Source organism: Cinclus cinclus, chromosome 4, assembly GCF_963662255.1.
Source record: "Cinclus cinclus chromosome 4, bCinCin1.1, whole genome shotgun sequence".
Taxonomy (NCBI): domain Eukaryota; kingdom Metazoa; phylum Chordata; class Aves; order Passeriformes; family Cinclidae; genus Cinclus; species Cinclus cinclus.
The window spans coordinates 953,844-968,641 of record NC_085049.1 but is presented as its reverse complement, the minus strand read 5'-3'; the positions used below and the strand labels follow the sequence as shown (position 1 = coordinate 968,641).

The following is a 14,798-nucleotide window of genomic DNA, read 5'->3' as shown; positions in this document are numbered from 1 at the left end:
AACACATAAATATGCAGAGTTGAACTCTGAATTACACACTGGACTTGGTATAAAGTTGAAATTCTCAGAGTTCTCAATAAAAAAAAAAAATCGTTTTTTACTTTGTTTCTCATGAGATTTATTTATGATGTATAGATTATTGTAGTATAATAAATGGAATTCTAAGTGTGTATGTACCCAGAAATTTATGGATGACTGAACAGCTGTCTAAATTGGATGTTGAAGGCTGTGAATATCAAACTGTAGCTTGAATGAAACTCTGTGTACTCTGCAAAGAGGAGTTTAAAACAAATGCTTTAACCTGCTGTTACGTGGGAGGGTTATGACAATAATTATCAAGCTTTGCTACACCTTGTGCAAGTATTTTGAGGAGTCTTGTCAAAATACCAGCTAAATTACTGGAAAAAATGCAATAATTAGATGAGTAATGAGAAAAGTTTTCAAATGGAAGTATTTAAAACCTATTCATCCAGTTAGACATATTTACAGTCATCACTCTTAGCTGCACAAGCTGAATTTCCAGTGTTCACCCATGAGATTTCACTCGTGTCTAAGCTGGAGGAAAGAAAATCCACATTTCTCTTTTCCTTGTCATTTTGGAAGGAAGTGACTGTACAGGTCAGAAGGGAGTTCTGTACAATCCACAGGAGCATGGTTCATGTCTGTGATGTTTTCTGCCTTTTTATGGGCTCTCAGCTACCTCCTGTACATCTCAGCATCTGTGTGACTAGTGAGGAGAACTGTGCTTTCTTCAGGGCTTTTTTGGAACGCTAACTTGGTACATGAAGCAAAATATTCTTGAATATTGCTTCCTCTGCTCTCCTCTCTCACTTTTCCTCCCTCTCCTTTCTTTCCCTCCTGGTTTTGTGTGGTTTCTCCAGTGCATCATCAGTGAGGTGCACTCAAACAAAACATGGCATGAGCCTTCTCTCAGGTGGACCTGAGCAGAAATGCTGATCCACACTTATTCCATTACTATTATTATTATTGAGCAGAAATGCTGATCCACACTTATTCCATTACTATTATTATTATTATTATTGTTGTTGTTGTTGTTGTTGTGATTAATATTAATATTATCATCATCCACTTACTCCCACATTCCACTTATTCCCACGTTTATGGATGTCAGCTGGCAGTCACCTGTCAAGGTTTAATGCAAACAAGAAGGGAAAGTTTTGGCAAAGAGTTTTGGCCAGGTCATCTCGGGGGGGGGGGTTTGTTTTGTTTTGTGTGGTTTCGTTTATATTTTTGTTTGGTTTTTTGTTTGTGTTTTGTTGTTGTTGTTGTTGTTTTGGTTTTTGTTTTTTTTTTTCACTTTGATGTGTGAGTTTCTGAAATGACAGATGGGAAAAAAAGGTTTTGGAAGGGAAGAAAAAGAGGACTCGCAAAAGGGAAAACCAAAAGCCCCAGCCTGGGCGCTTCCTCAGGAATGTTTTGAGTCTGAATTCTCTTTAATCTGGGCTGCTTTCCTTGAGAGGCACCGTATGACCATGGCAATTAGGAAGAGCACAGATTGTCCTCAGTGTCTCTTTCTGTCTCCTCATTGTACCTGATCCATTCCTGCAGCAGCAGCTCCTTAGGGGCTGAACTTGGAAACCTGCTGAGCTTGGAACAAAGATCAGGTGCTGGCCATTGCTCTGTAGCAGCCTCTCCATTTAGGCATTAGGAGCTCTCTAAAATCCCAGTGGAGGAAGTGCAAACAATTGGGCTGTCTTTCTAATATTGCACTCTAGGTTTATGAAGGCTTATCCATTCCTTCACCATGAAAGTAGTGTGGATTTTGTGTTAGGCTTTTGTTTGGAGGCAGCTTTTAATCTCTATAATAGTGAATTGTTATGACTGAAAGAATTGTATTTTAAAAGAGAATATTTAAAATGTGTTAGAATGTATTTAAAAGATAATATTAAGATAGTCTTGTTGAATTCAGGTTGTTCTTATGAAGCAGGCAGGGTGGGAAGTGTGACATTCATGAGCTGAGCTGTGCTTCACAGGTCTGAAAGTTCAGATGGGTTAATGAACAGGCAGCAAAAGAAGCAGGTGTTAAGGATGAAGTGTCTCTGGAGATGATCTGGTCCGAGGCTGCTTCCAGGGCAGGCTCACCTGGAGCAGCAGACACAGGCTGGTGGCCAGGCAGGTGTGGATGTCCCCAGAGGAGGCTCCACAGGCTCTGGGCAGCCCCAGTGTCCCAGTGCTCAGTCACTCTCCCAGGACATTTCCCTCTCATTCAGGGGGCACTGGCCCCTGAATTCAGTCTGAGAGCCTGGCCCTGTGCTCTTGGCACTCACCCTTAGGATGTCACAGGATCAGTCACCAGCTTGGAAGAGATCTCCAAGATCAAGGAGTCCAACCCAGCCCATGGCACCCAGTGCCACATCCAAGCTTTTTAAACACATCCAGGGATGGTGGCCCCAGCACCTCCCCGGGAAGACAATTCCAGTGTTTTATTATCCTTTCCGTAAAAATCTTCTTCCTAACACCCAACCTCTGTCTCCCCTGGCACAGCTTGGGGCTGTGTCCTCTGGTTCAGTCAGTGCTGCCTGGAGAAGAGACCAACCCCACCTGAGCACAGGCACCTTTCAGGGAGCTGTGGAGGGTGAGAAGGTCACCCCTGAGTCTCCAGAAGTGGATACAGCACTCAAAGTGGATGAATTCATTCACAAGATCCCCTCTCAACCATCTTTCTCCAGGCTGGTCAGCCCCAGCTTCCCCAGCCTTTGCTCACAGGAGATGCTTCAGTGCCCTCACCATGCCCACAGCTCTCCCCAGTAATTCCATGTTCTTTTCTGGAACCCAGGAGCCCAGAACCAGCTCTCCCTTCCTCTCCCTTCCCTTCGGAGGCTGCAGGACTCAAGTCCAGGCATTTCTTTGCTGGTGGTTGTTGAATTTGGGCAGTTTCTTCTGAGCCGTGGGAGCTGCTGTGGTCTGTCAGGATCTGCAGTTCAGGGAATGAGAGAATTAATGCAAAGGGAGCATCTTTGTGCTGCTCAGGGTGCAGCTCAGCCTCCCAGCCCCTGGAATGCATCTCTGAGCAGCACCCTGAATTAAAAAGTCACCTGCAAAAGTAGAGCTGGGATTGCAACCCCTCACTCTTATTGCAGTCTCTGAGTATTTATCTGTAATACTGGGAATTTTAACCTGCAAAAGTAGAGCTGGGATTGCAACCCCTCACTCTTATTGTAGTCACTGAGTATTTATCTGTAATATTGGGAATTTTAACCTGCAAAAGTAGAGCTGGGATTGCAACCCCTCACTCTTATTGCAGCCTCTGAGTATTTATCTGTAATATTGGGAATTTCAGTGGAGTACCTTCATGTCCTGAGGATGAAGACAGTTGCTTTTGCAGTAGTGTTTTACCTTACAGAGCAGTTACCTAGATCTCATGTTCAACCTTCCCTGTCCAGCTGAAATCCTGTTTACGAATACATAAAGTCATAGCTGAAGTGAATTATCTATGTTCATATATGAAATCAAAACACTTTTACTGTTTTTAAAATCCAGAATGGTTCCCAACCCCATGCCAATGTTTTCCATCTCTTTTCAGTGTATTAATGAAGATCCTTCAAGACTAGTTCTCTCCTCTTTCTTAATGTATTTATATGTATATATATATAATGCACTTTTGAGTCTGTACACTTATGGTTTTATATGCCACAGTGAAATATTCTTAATTGTTTTCACTGAACTGATACATTTGATGTACTGAATTTACATAATTGAGCTGGAAATTAAGAAGTTATTGCCTAATACTTTTCTTTCTCTCTGTTTCACAGTCATAATGAACGAAAAGTAACCTGCAAACATCCAGTGACAGGCCAGCCATCGCAGGACAATTGTATTTTTGTTGTGAATGAGCAGTAAGTGCCTTCTGTTTCACTCCATAAAACACAGGTTTTAAAGGCCATTAATAACAAAGTAAGATTCAGTGATTGCTAGTGGCAATACTTGTTTTTTCCAAGTCTGATGAATGTGTAAATAGTTTAGATTACTTCAAAGTAATGAGAAATGTTTTATACTAATTTTAAGATATAAACCATAGCTCAAATTAGTTGTATAATAGAAATGCATCACATTGCTGGAATGTATGAATTTGCTCTTGTCACTTTAGTTATTCTGCAATTCTGGTAAACAGCCTAGATATTATATAGCAATCAGATAAACTTCCAAAAAGGGATAAATTTTATAATCACTGAGGGACATTGACAGGCTGTTAATCTATAACATTCTGCCTGACAGTTTCTCCTCAATTGATTGTTTCCTTGGCCACTTCCTGAATCACTGGATAATAATGGGGATTTGCTGTCTTTGCATTGTTTTGTAGAACACACAGCAGTAGCAGAAGGTCTGCATGGAGCTCATACCTGACCTCAGGAATTTTTGTGTTCTGGGTGTCCTCCTCACCACCATTGCAGCAGCACATTACATGGTGGCTCGAGTGAAAGCCACCAGAACTGGCCAAATTTCACCAGAGTGTCTGTTCTCACCCCAGTGGGGCAAAGCCAGATGGGGCCTTTGGAGAACTTTTCTTCCCATTGCCATCTCACGCTCATTCCTGACTTTTTCCCTCCCACCAACACCTTGCTGCTAATACAGAAATTCTGTTTTTAAGCAATGTCTTAAAATTCATCTATAATAGACTGGAGTTTAAAACACAGCTCAGGTAACTCTGCAATGAAGTGTGAATTGCTTTCAGATTGGAAAAGTAGGACACAGGTTGTACAAGGCTACATGTAGGGGTGATTTTATTAGCAGTCTGCACACACAGCATGTTCCAGTGCTATTACATATTCTGTTTTCAGGACTGCTGCAGCAATGGCATCTGAAGAAAAGAAGGAGCGACCAGTAAGCATGATATGTGAAGCAACTAACTATAATCTGACATCAGATTATGCTGCTCATCCAATGAGCCCTGTGGGCAGAGTAAGTCTTTATGTCCAACTAAATTAGAGCTAAAATAACTCCCTTATTCCACAAGGTACTAGACAGTGCTGTGTGTTAGTATGCCACTGAAAAAGAGAAACAAAGCTTATATGCTTTACAGGGCACATGACTCCCTCCACTTTTAGTTTGGGAACTGAAGTGTCCCAGCTTGTCAGTGTAGCTGTGATTTTTGTCAGGTGTCTCAGACCTCATGACTTGCTCGTGCTTGGATTGACCTTTGTGATGTGTGTGAACAGCAAAACCTCGAGTGGCTGCTGAGGCACCTGGGCCAGCATTGTTGCAGAAATGGCTCCATCACAGACAATTGCCTGGATGGCTCCAGGTGAAGCAGAGAGAGTTGGAATTGTGTGCAAGAAGCAGTTGTGAGAGAGGTGGGAGGTGACCCTGTGCTAAACAGCAGGTGACATTGTCCTGGATCCCTAGAAAAATTCTTGGCAAATGTTTAGAGGAATCCTAGGGTCACCTTAATTTCTGTTTTGCTTCTTCATTCACCCAGTTTCTCAAGTGGTTAAGGTAAATGCCCAGATGTTGTTACTAACTTTTAGGTTTATTGGATAAAGCTGATGAGCCTATTTGGTGCGTTTTTAATTTATTTTTTTATATAATTTTTTGCTTTCCTGAGAAAGAAGCACACTTACTACAAAATTAAGAAGTGCCTTAAGTTTTCTAGGAGCCCAAGGAAACAGCTTTAATCAGTGATGACAGACAAGAGCTGTCATCCCTTCTACCCAGCAGTTACCAGTTAAACAAGGGGGAAAACCCTATACTTTAGCTAGTCATTGAAAATGTTAACCCTGAGAAGTGCTTGTTCAGCAGATTAATCCAGCCTGAAAGGGAAAAATAAACTGGAATGTGCTCTAACTGAGCAAATTCCTTAATGTCAGAAACTTGGATTGAAATAATTGACTTACAATGTGGTAAGAAGCATTGCAAACTTCCCTTAAGTGCATTTTGAAAACTTTTTGTTGTTTTAAATATCTCGTGAGACAGGCAGAATCCTTGATCTGCATTAGAAAACTTATTTAAAGAGAAAAGTGTCTTAATCTATTAATGTTGCTGGGGGGAAAAATGGAGAGTCACAGATGTGTTCTGAACAGTAACAAAATCCATCTCAACTTTCATATGATCATGTTTAAGTCCATGCAGGAATACCAGTTTAAAATACATCAAACTAGAAAACTTCCAAACAACAACAATAAAAAATAAACTCAAAACCAGCTAAGCCCTAAAAAACCAAGCAAGCAAAAAACCCAAGGTAATTTCTTGTTAGAGTCATAGCAGTGATGTAAAATGCAGTAATTATATAGCTAGTTCTCTCCAAATTCATTTTCTGGGAAGCAGTCTCAGGTTAAATATGCAAAATTAATTACAATTTAGGAGCATGTGTCTTACGTTTTTCACACTTCTCTTTCAAAAGAGAAGTTGAAAATGCCCTTTAGCCTAGTGTTTGTTTCATAGTCTTTGAGAAAGAAATTGGGATTTCTGTGGCCCCTTTACTGTGACTTCTTTTACTTTCATTGATTAATGGCACTTCAGTTTCCTGTGAAAATAATATTTGGAAAAAAATAGACTGTTGTTCTGATTCTCATTCCTCCTGTTCCACTTACTTAAATGTCCTTAAAACATTAATATGAGCATTGTGGGTGTCTGTGTAATTGCTGTACATCAGTTTTTAGATGTGAATTTGTCTGAATTACTGCAACACCATTTAAAAATCACTGGTTTTGGGGAGGTGAATGCTGCCAAAGTAGAACCACAGTTAATATCTGCCTTTTCTGGCAGCTATGCAAGGGTAATGAGTTAAATCCTTTCTAAAGATGACTGTATAGAAATGGCCCATGGCTTCTGCCTGGATGCAAAACTCATTTTCTTCTGTGTCATTACTCAGGCCTTCAAACAGTAGAGCCTGAAATTCTTAACTTTTATATATAATATATAGAGGTGTGGTATATTGTAGCACTATAAAACAGGAATAAAATGGTGAGAGAAGTTACAGAGACTTAATTACAGAGGAGAAGGATGCTTTGTGTGGTTGCCAAACCAAATTTTTTAGGTGGTTTTGTTTTCAGAGATAACTCATGGCACCACACCTGATATTGGAATGTAATGAGGAGTGGAAAGAGTTAGGGGTGCAGACAGTACCCCAAGTTTCACACCCACTTTCAGACAGTTAAGGGGTATAGGAGAAAGTTCTTCCTTGCATTAATGTCCACTGATCCCAGGCAGATATGGAGCTTGGAGAGGTTTTTGTTTTGTGTCAGAAAGACTCTCTGGAGTCTAATGCTGTTGCTAACCAGAGGCTAATATGAGGTGAGGCAAAAATCAGTTCCTGCCCAGTCTTAATTCTAATCTTCCTTTCCCCCTGTATACATATGGGGCCCAAATAACAAATTACAGCTCTGCCAGGTGCTGCTTGATTCCACCAGCACAGAGCCCTGGCTGTGAAAACCCACAGGCTTCAGATTGCTGCAGAAGTATTTCTTTTCATCTCTCTGTAGAATTAAGAGATTCTTTTTGTAGTGTTGTCTTTTATTATCTTATTTTTCTTCCTGCTCTTAAAATCACTACCTAGACAAACAGTATTATGTGTAATAAATTGCTTTTTAATGTGTGAAGTCAGTCACACTGCCAGCCACCCTCCACGGTTCAGATCTGCTGCTCTTCTTTGCTGTCCTGATTATCAGCAGAATAAGGTGAACACTTCTCACAGAAAATGGTGTGGGGTGTTAGCCCAGGAGAGCTCCTGAGGAGCTGGGATGGTTCCCAGTGCTCATAAATATCAGTCACTTTGTTTCTAGGTATTTCAGTGCAGTCCAGCTTTGAATGGCTAGTGTAGGTGTAGTGATCCTGCTGAGGATGCAGGTTAGCTGGGAATTTTGGGTTAATGGTGATGAGGTTCATTAGCAAGCAGCCCAGGGAGCAGGAGGGGAGGGCAGGGCACTTCTGGTGCTCAGAGCTGCACATCTGCACTATGTTTTCATGGTTTATATTCACACCAGTGAAGTAGTGCTCCTTGTGCAGCTTGTATTTTAGTCTTGCCTAAATGGACTCCACTTTGCTTTGCTATGCAAACCAAAGCACGCTAAGAGTGGATGATTGGGAGATTTGCTTCCAGAGCAACCTCCCCGCTCCAAGCTAAAATGCTGAGGCAGAAACCCACCCAGCTCTTGGAAAACTGCAGCGCTGGGAGGCACCTGCAAATGGCCAACAAAATCCAGAAAGCAGCATCATGTTGTTTTGTGGTTTGGAAGATAATGTAAGCCTTGAGGACTGGAAATATATTTTTAAACAGAAAGTAACAGAGATACAGATTTGTACTCCCTGAGTTTATATGCAGAGAATTTCTTTATTAGCAAGGTTCTCGACCTACGTTTTTCAACTTTACATGTGATAAATTTAATGTTAATTAATGACTTTGGTGCTAGTTCTGAAACTGGGAAAGAGCCCTCTGATAAATCTGTGTTTTTTCTACCAGCTCAGCACTGCAAGGAGGCAGTGATAAAGTGTGCAGCCCCAGATGCTGGCTAGTGTGTTGTCCTGAGTCCAAAACCCTGCTGGGTGCTTGTTTTTTCAGTTTTGGAAAGCAGTGAGCATCACTGGCTGGACATCCTGGCTTCTTTCTCAGCACTGGATCTGTGCAGGGTTCTTCCCACAGGATCTGATTTTGGAGGCATCTGTGTTGCTGGGACTGTGCCTTAGGATGGATCAGATGGTCCCAGGTGTGACTGAGCTTGCTCTGTTCCCTTCTGCACCTTCCAGCAAGTGAGCAGTAGTTACTAGTGGCTGGAACATTCATTCACTGTCCTCTCTTTGCCTTCAGCAGAAGCTGGACAAGAAGTCCTGGTGTGGTTGGGGGATTTTTGTTTGCTTGTTTTGTTGTTGTTTTTTGGTTTGGTTTTCTGTGCTGTGGGGTAAAAAAATACTTGAAGCCTTCAGTTGTTCCTTTTCTTTTTCCCCTGTCACAGTTTGAGATAATTAGTTATGTACAAGGGACCATGGGATGGCCAGGCATGACAAGAGGAGGAGGTGATCTAAAGTCTGAGAACTCTTAATTAGTTTATACACACACCTTAAGTGTTTCAGCATCCCAAAATACTCATTGTCTTAAGGTTCAGGGTTTGTTGTGAAGTTATTCTCTCTATGTGGTGTGTGGCAAAATAATTACAAGTCATCGAAAGCGTTCTCTGTATTAACTAAAATTAGAAAGCACTTGTGGAGCTGCATTTAATTAAAGGAGGTTTGTATTCACAGCTGGTAGGATGTAACCCATTAAAACTCTGCTGTTAGCTCAGTGAAATTGGAGTCAATATGGGTTTTTATCAGACCTACCTTAGAGAGAGCTGCCTAAATTATCTGAATTTGTTACACTTGGTATAAGTAGTTGGTTGTCTTCAAAAGCATCCTTAATGTGTTAGCTATTTTTACAAGGTCAGGAATTCTGGAGTACTCTTAAGAGGTTTTGAACCTTTAATACCTAATGCTAGAGTAGTTATGAGTGTTATTGATTATTTCTGATCAAAGTGTCAGCACAGCTTTTGTGTGATGTGCTGACACAGCAGTCATGCAAGTTAATGGGGAGAGATGTAGTTCACTTTATAACTGGATTTTTGCATGTTCTTTGTTTTATATTCCTTTTTCACATCTGGATGCCATAATTTGCTTCACTTCTTACAAATCTTTGTCCATTTTGCACTGGTAGAATTTTTCAGAATAAAATGTGGACATTTTTAACTTTTTTTTCTTAATTAGGTTTTCAATTGCTTGCTCTGTCTTGCTTTTCAGAACTGAGTCAAATTTCTGTATCTCCATGGGAAATTAAAAGCACTCTGTTTTTATGTTCCCTCATGATTCTTGCAGAAAAGAAATCCAAAACATCCTGTTCCACTGCGTTGTAGACTCTAGGCAAGCACACGTAATTTTTGTTTCGTTTTTTTTTTTGCCAAGCAGTGTTGCATTCATCAGTTAATGACAAAATCATTAACATCATTATGTGCATCATTGACAAAAGCTGCACATTATTGTAAATTAAGTTCTCAGTTGATGGTTTTAAACCTGCTGTGGGATTCTCTCTGAAGCATGTGTAAAACCCAGCTTAGTTCTGTGATGCACATGGGGGGATTTTCTGTAGGGAAACCCCAACAAGACCTGAGTGATGGGTCAGCATTCCTCGAGGGATTTTGCAGAACCTCATGATTAGTGTCAGCAGCAGAGGTAGGGAAGCTGAAATACAGGATTATATTATCTCAGTTCCAGTGGTGGATTTGAAGCAGAGACATGAATGCAGCTTTAAAAACTCCCCTGAACTTTACTTCTTCTGCACAGGGTTGTGCTTTGTCACTTCTCATGGTGTCTGAGGCACCAGTTCTTACAGAATTTAAAACAAAAGTAAATGTTCTGCTCATTTAAGTTGCAGAACAAACTTTCTAAATGTAGGCTGAGAAGAATGAGGTGTGAATTGGCAAAGCACTGCAGGTTTCTTTGTGCCTTTTCCAACTTCTTTTGGTTATTCAAGTAGAAGGATGAAATCCAAAATGCTTTCTTTTTACTACTTCTCTTAATCATAAGTGATCAATTACAAAATTGTAATACGTAATAAGCAACAGCTGATACGAGCTCTGGGGTTTTGTGGGAAGGTTTCAAGTAAACTTCAGTGCAAGCAAGTAAAATAATGAATATTCAAACCAACCAAGAGATCACAGAACAAAGAAAGAATATTAAAAATTTAGCTCATTTTTAGGAAAGGGAGAATTACATCTTGTTGGAATCTGAGCAAGTTTTCATGTGTTAGGTCAGTGTTGGAAGCAGAAAAGAGTGGAATTTCTTGCCCAGGTGATGTAGTTTTTTCATAATTTATAATAGCTGTGGGAGTTTACTTCTCTTCCTGCAGCTCAGTAGGCATTCTGCCTACCTTAGAAGAAGGTCAGATGTGTATTTAGTTGGGTTTTTTCTTGTTTAAAAAAAACCCAAAACAAATTTTAGTACTTGTCTTGGGATTTGTGTTCGTATTCTCTGCAGAAGAGAAAAAAGAAATGCTGAAACCAGCAGAACCATTGCAATAATTATTTATCTCAAAAAAGAATAGAGTTTGTTCTGCAGTCCCCCAGAGGAACACATATAACAAAAAGATCTTACAGAAAAGAAAAACATTTTGTTTTTTCTGCAGTTCTTGATGTCATGGTTTCTAACGTGTTCGATTCAATTTAGACATCACGATCTTCAAAGAAGGTTCATAATTTTGGGAAGAGGTCGAACTCCATAAAGAGAAATCCTAATGCACCAGTTGTCAGACGAGGCTGGCTCTACAAACAGGTACTCACACCCTCCCCACCCCTTTCTTTTTTCTCCTCTAGTGCTTTTTCCACTTCTATAAAATGGAATGATAGCAATAGCAGAATGAAGCTATAAACTGTGGTCTTCAATTAATCAACTCCTTACTGGATGTCAGTCTGACACAAATAAGGACATCAGACAAATAAAGGGCATTGATTAATTACATAGCTGATTTAATTTCAGGTATGTTGAGATGATGGGACGAGGGTGTACAACCCAGAATATTGGGGTTTTTTGAAGTTTCTTTTGTTAGACTGTATATTTTTTTCTGAAAGTAATATTTTCAATTTAAAAATTGTAAATTAAGCCATTTCTTCATAAACTTCACATAGATATGTCTGTTGTCTTAATTCAAAGATAATCACCAGGGATTATTTTAGATTTTCCCATGGAGTGTAAACTAATCTGAAGTATGTGCTCTTTAGTATTGGGACAGTGTTCTAGCCTGCTGTAGATTTGCTATTCTGCAATACCAGGCTTGCTCTTTATTGGTTTACAGACATTCAAAGTGCAGTAGCTTGATCAAAAAAAAAAAAAAGAACAACAAAACTACCTAGGCCATATTAATAATCCGTTTTTTAAATCCACCAAGAACCCTTAAGAATTCCTAATTTAAACTCAGCCGAGAGAAATGTGTGTGATTTTGATCTACATTGTCATTTACTGTGCCTACTCAGATAGACTGGAATGACCTGCATGCGTTTCTGGGGGCTGGTGATGAGTCAGTTTTTTAAAAACCACTCAGATAACTAAGACCTAGAAGCGTCTGTTTAGTGGAAGATTTTCCAAGGTTTGGACAATCCTGTGGTCTCTACTCTCGTTCAACGCTGAGGGTGAAAAATTCTCACAAAGGTGATTTTGCCGCTCTTCTCTGGGGCACAGAGTCACAGAGCTGTCTCGGTTGGAAGGGAGCCCTCGACAGCCTGGCACAGCCTCCCCAGAATCACGGCGCGGCTCGGCGGCAGATGCCGAGCGGGAAGGGGCGCGCGGGGGGCGCGGGGCCGGCTCGGGACAGAGGCACGCCGTGTGCCCACCGGCCTGGGCAGCTCCCGCTGCAGCCCGGGCGTTGCTCACGGGGGAGGAAGCACCGCGGCCGCTCTGGCGCCTTCGCACCGTGCTTGGCCATCGCAGTTTTACCTCTGCTCGGGTGGAGTTTCAGGTTCGGTAATTTGTGCCCGCTGTTTCTTTTCTTGTCCTTGGCAGAAGTTTGGCTCTGTGTCCTTTACAGTCCGTCATCAGATAGGGACAGGGACAGGGACAGTGACAGTGACAATGACAGGGATAGTGACAGTGATTGTGACAGTGACAGTGGCAGTGATAGTGACAGTGACAGTGACAGTGACAGTGATAGTGACAGTTACAGTGATTGTGATAGTGACAGTGACAATGACAGGGATAGTGACAGTGATTGTGACAGTGACAGTGGCAGTGATAGTGATAGTGACAGTGACAATGACAGTGATAGTGACAGTTACAGTGATTGTGATAGTGACAGTGACAGTGGCAGTGACAGTGACAATGACAGGGATAGTGACAGTGGCAGTGATAGTGACAGTGACAGTGACAATGACAGTGATAGTGACAGTTACAGTGATTGTGACAGTGATACTGATTGATAGTGATAGTGACAGTGATTGTGATAGTGACAGTGATAGTGACAATGACAGGGATAGTGACAGTGACAGTGATTGTGACAGTGGCAGTGATAGTGATTGGGATAGTGACAGTGATACTGATTGATAGTGATAGTGACGGTGATTGTGATAGTGACAGTGACAGTGATTGATAGTGACAGTGACAGTGATAGTGATTGATAGTGCTAGTGACAATGACAGGGATAGTGACAGTGATTGTGATAGTGACAGGGATAGTGATTATGATAGTGACAGTGACAGTGATAGTGATAGTGGTTGATAGTGATAGTGATAGTGATAGTGATACTGGTACCGGTACTGATAGTGGTACTGGTACTGATACTGGTGTTGATACTGTTTCTGATACTGGTACTGGTTCAGGTACCAGTTCTGGTTCTGATTCAGGTACTGGTACTGGTACCAGTACTCGCACTGGTTCTGGTAGAGGTACTGGTACCAGTACCGGTTCTGGTTCTCATACTTGTACTGGTACCTCCTGAGATGCTCCATGCCCGGGCAGAGCAGTCCCAGCTCTCTCCCGTTTCCAGGTGCGGGATGCTCCGGTCCCTCAGCCGTCCCTGTGGCCCTTCCCTCGCTGGCTCCACAGCGCTGCAGGGCACAGAGCAGGGATGGCCCCTGCAGTGTTGGCAGCACTGCAGCTGCAGGGCACAGAGCAGGGATGGCCCCTGCAGTGTTGGCAGCACTGCAGCTGCAGGGCACAGAGCAGGGATGGCCCCTGCAGTGTTGGCAGCACTGCAGCTGCAGGGCACAGAGCAGGGATGGCCCCTGCATTGTTGGCAGCACTGCAGCTGCAGGGCACAGAGCAGGGATGGCCCCTGCAGTGTTGGCAGCACTGCTGCTGCAGGGCACAGAGCAGGGATGGCCCCTGCAGTGTTGGCAGCACTGCTGCTGCAGGGCACAGAGCAGGGATGGCCCCTGCAGTGTTGGCAGCACTGCTGCTGCAGGGCACAGAGCAGGGATGGCCCCTGCAGTGTTGGCAGCACTGCAGCTGCAGGGCACAGAGCAGGGATGGCCCCTGCAGTGTTGGCAGCACTGCTGCTGCAGGGCACAGAGCAGGGATGGCCCCTGCAGTGTTGGCAGCACTGCTGCTGCAGGCTGGGCTGCCGCTGCCCCTCTTTGCCGTGAGGTGCATTCCTGGCTCGGGATGGTGCTTGGGTTATTTGTCTCCAGGTGGAGGACTGAGCATTTCCCTCCTTCTCTGCCCCATTTCCCAGCCTGGTGAGTCTCTCTGGATGGCAGCACAGGCAGCTGGGCCGTGTGGCACTCCTAGCTCTGGTAACTGTGCTCGTGCTCGCTGGGGGTGAGCTCTGTGCCTGCGTGCAGCTCATTAATGGAGTTGGTAAATTGTTTGGCCCTGGTTTGGGCTCCTGGGGCAAGCCCTGGCCGCCCACCCCTGAGCCTGGCACCTCGGCCAGTCCTTGATCCATCAGTGCTGGACATGGTCTGTGTGGCAAGCAGTTCAAATGCTGCGATGTTTGGCTGGTGTTTGTCAGAAAAACAAACTGCTGCTGTACCTTCCATGCTGTAGTAGCCATGGAGAGGCAATCCAGTCAGGGGTTTTATCAGCACATATGATCTTCAGAAGTGTACAGTGAAAGCTTGTGCAGGTTTCTTTCTGACAATAAAATAACATCTGTGTAATCACGGAGTGACAATTTTTGTTTAATTCTGGGTGTGCTGTCTCAATACATGTAGTGGTATTCCTCTGTCATTTTTCTGCTAATTTTTAAGACCAGAGCCAACTCCTTTCTTGGAAGATATTTACAGTGAACATACTTTTTCTGAATAATGTTTCCTAGCTAATGCTTGGCTTATCCTTTCTTCTTCTTTCAGCTCATTTCCCCCACCCCAAAAAGTGCAGTGCTTGAAATA

The 14,798-nt window shown here is 42.6% G+C and overlaps 1 protein-coding gene across 2 annotated transcripts in view; it reads left to right on the top strand.

Annotated features, from left to right (window-relative positions):
• The first annotated feature begins 4,799 nt into the window (after window positions 1-4,799).
• The window catches only part of LOC134043863 (pleckstrin homology domain-containing family A member 5-like), a 63,686-nt gene continuing 53,687 nt past the window's right edge, over window positions 4,800-14,798 (top strand). For both annotated transcript variants that reach the window (XM_062492600.1, XM_062492599.1), the window contains exons 1-2: window positions 4,800-4,920; window positions 11,146-11,250. In XM_062492600.1, coding sequence (XP_062348584.1) covers window positions 4,813-4,920; window positions 11,146-11,250 — 213 coding nt within the window. In that variant the 5' untranslated portion in view covers window positions 4,800-4,812. The remainder of the gene's footprint in view (window positions 4,921-11,145; window positions 11,251-14,798) is intronic.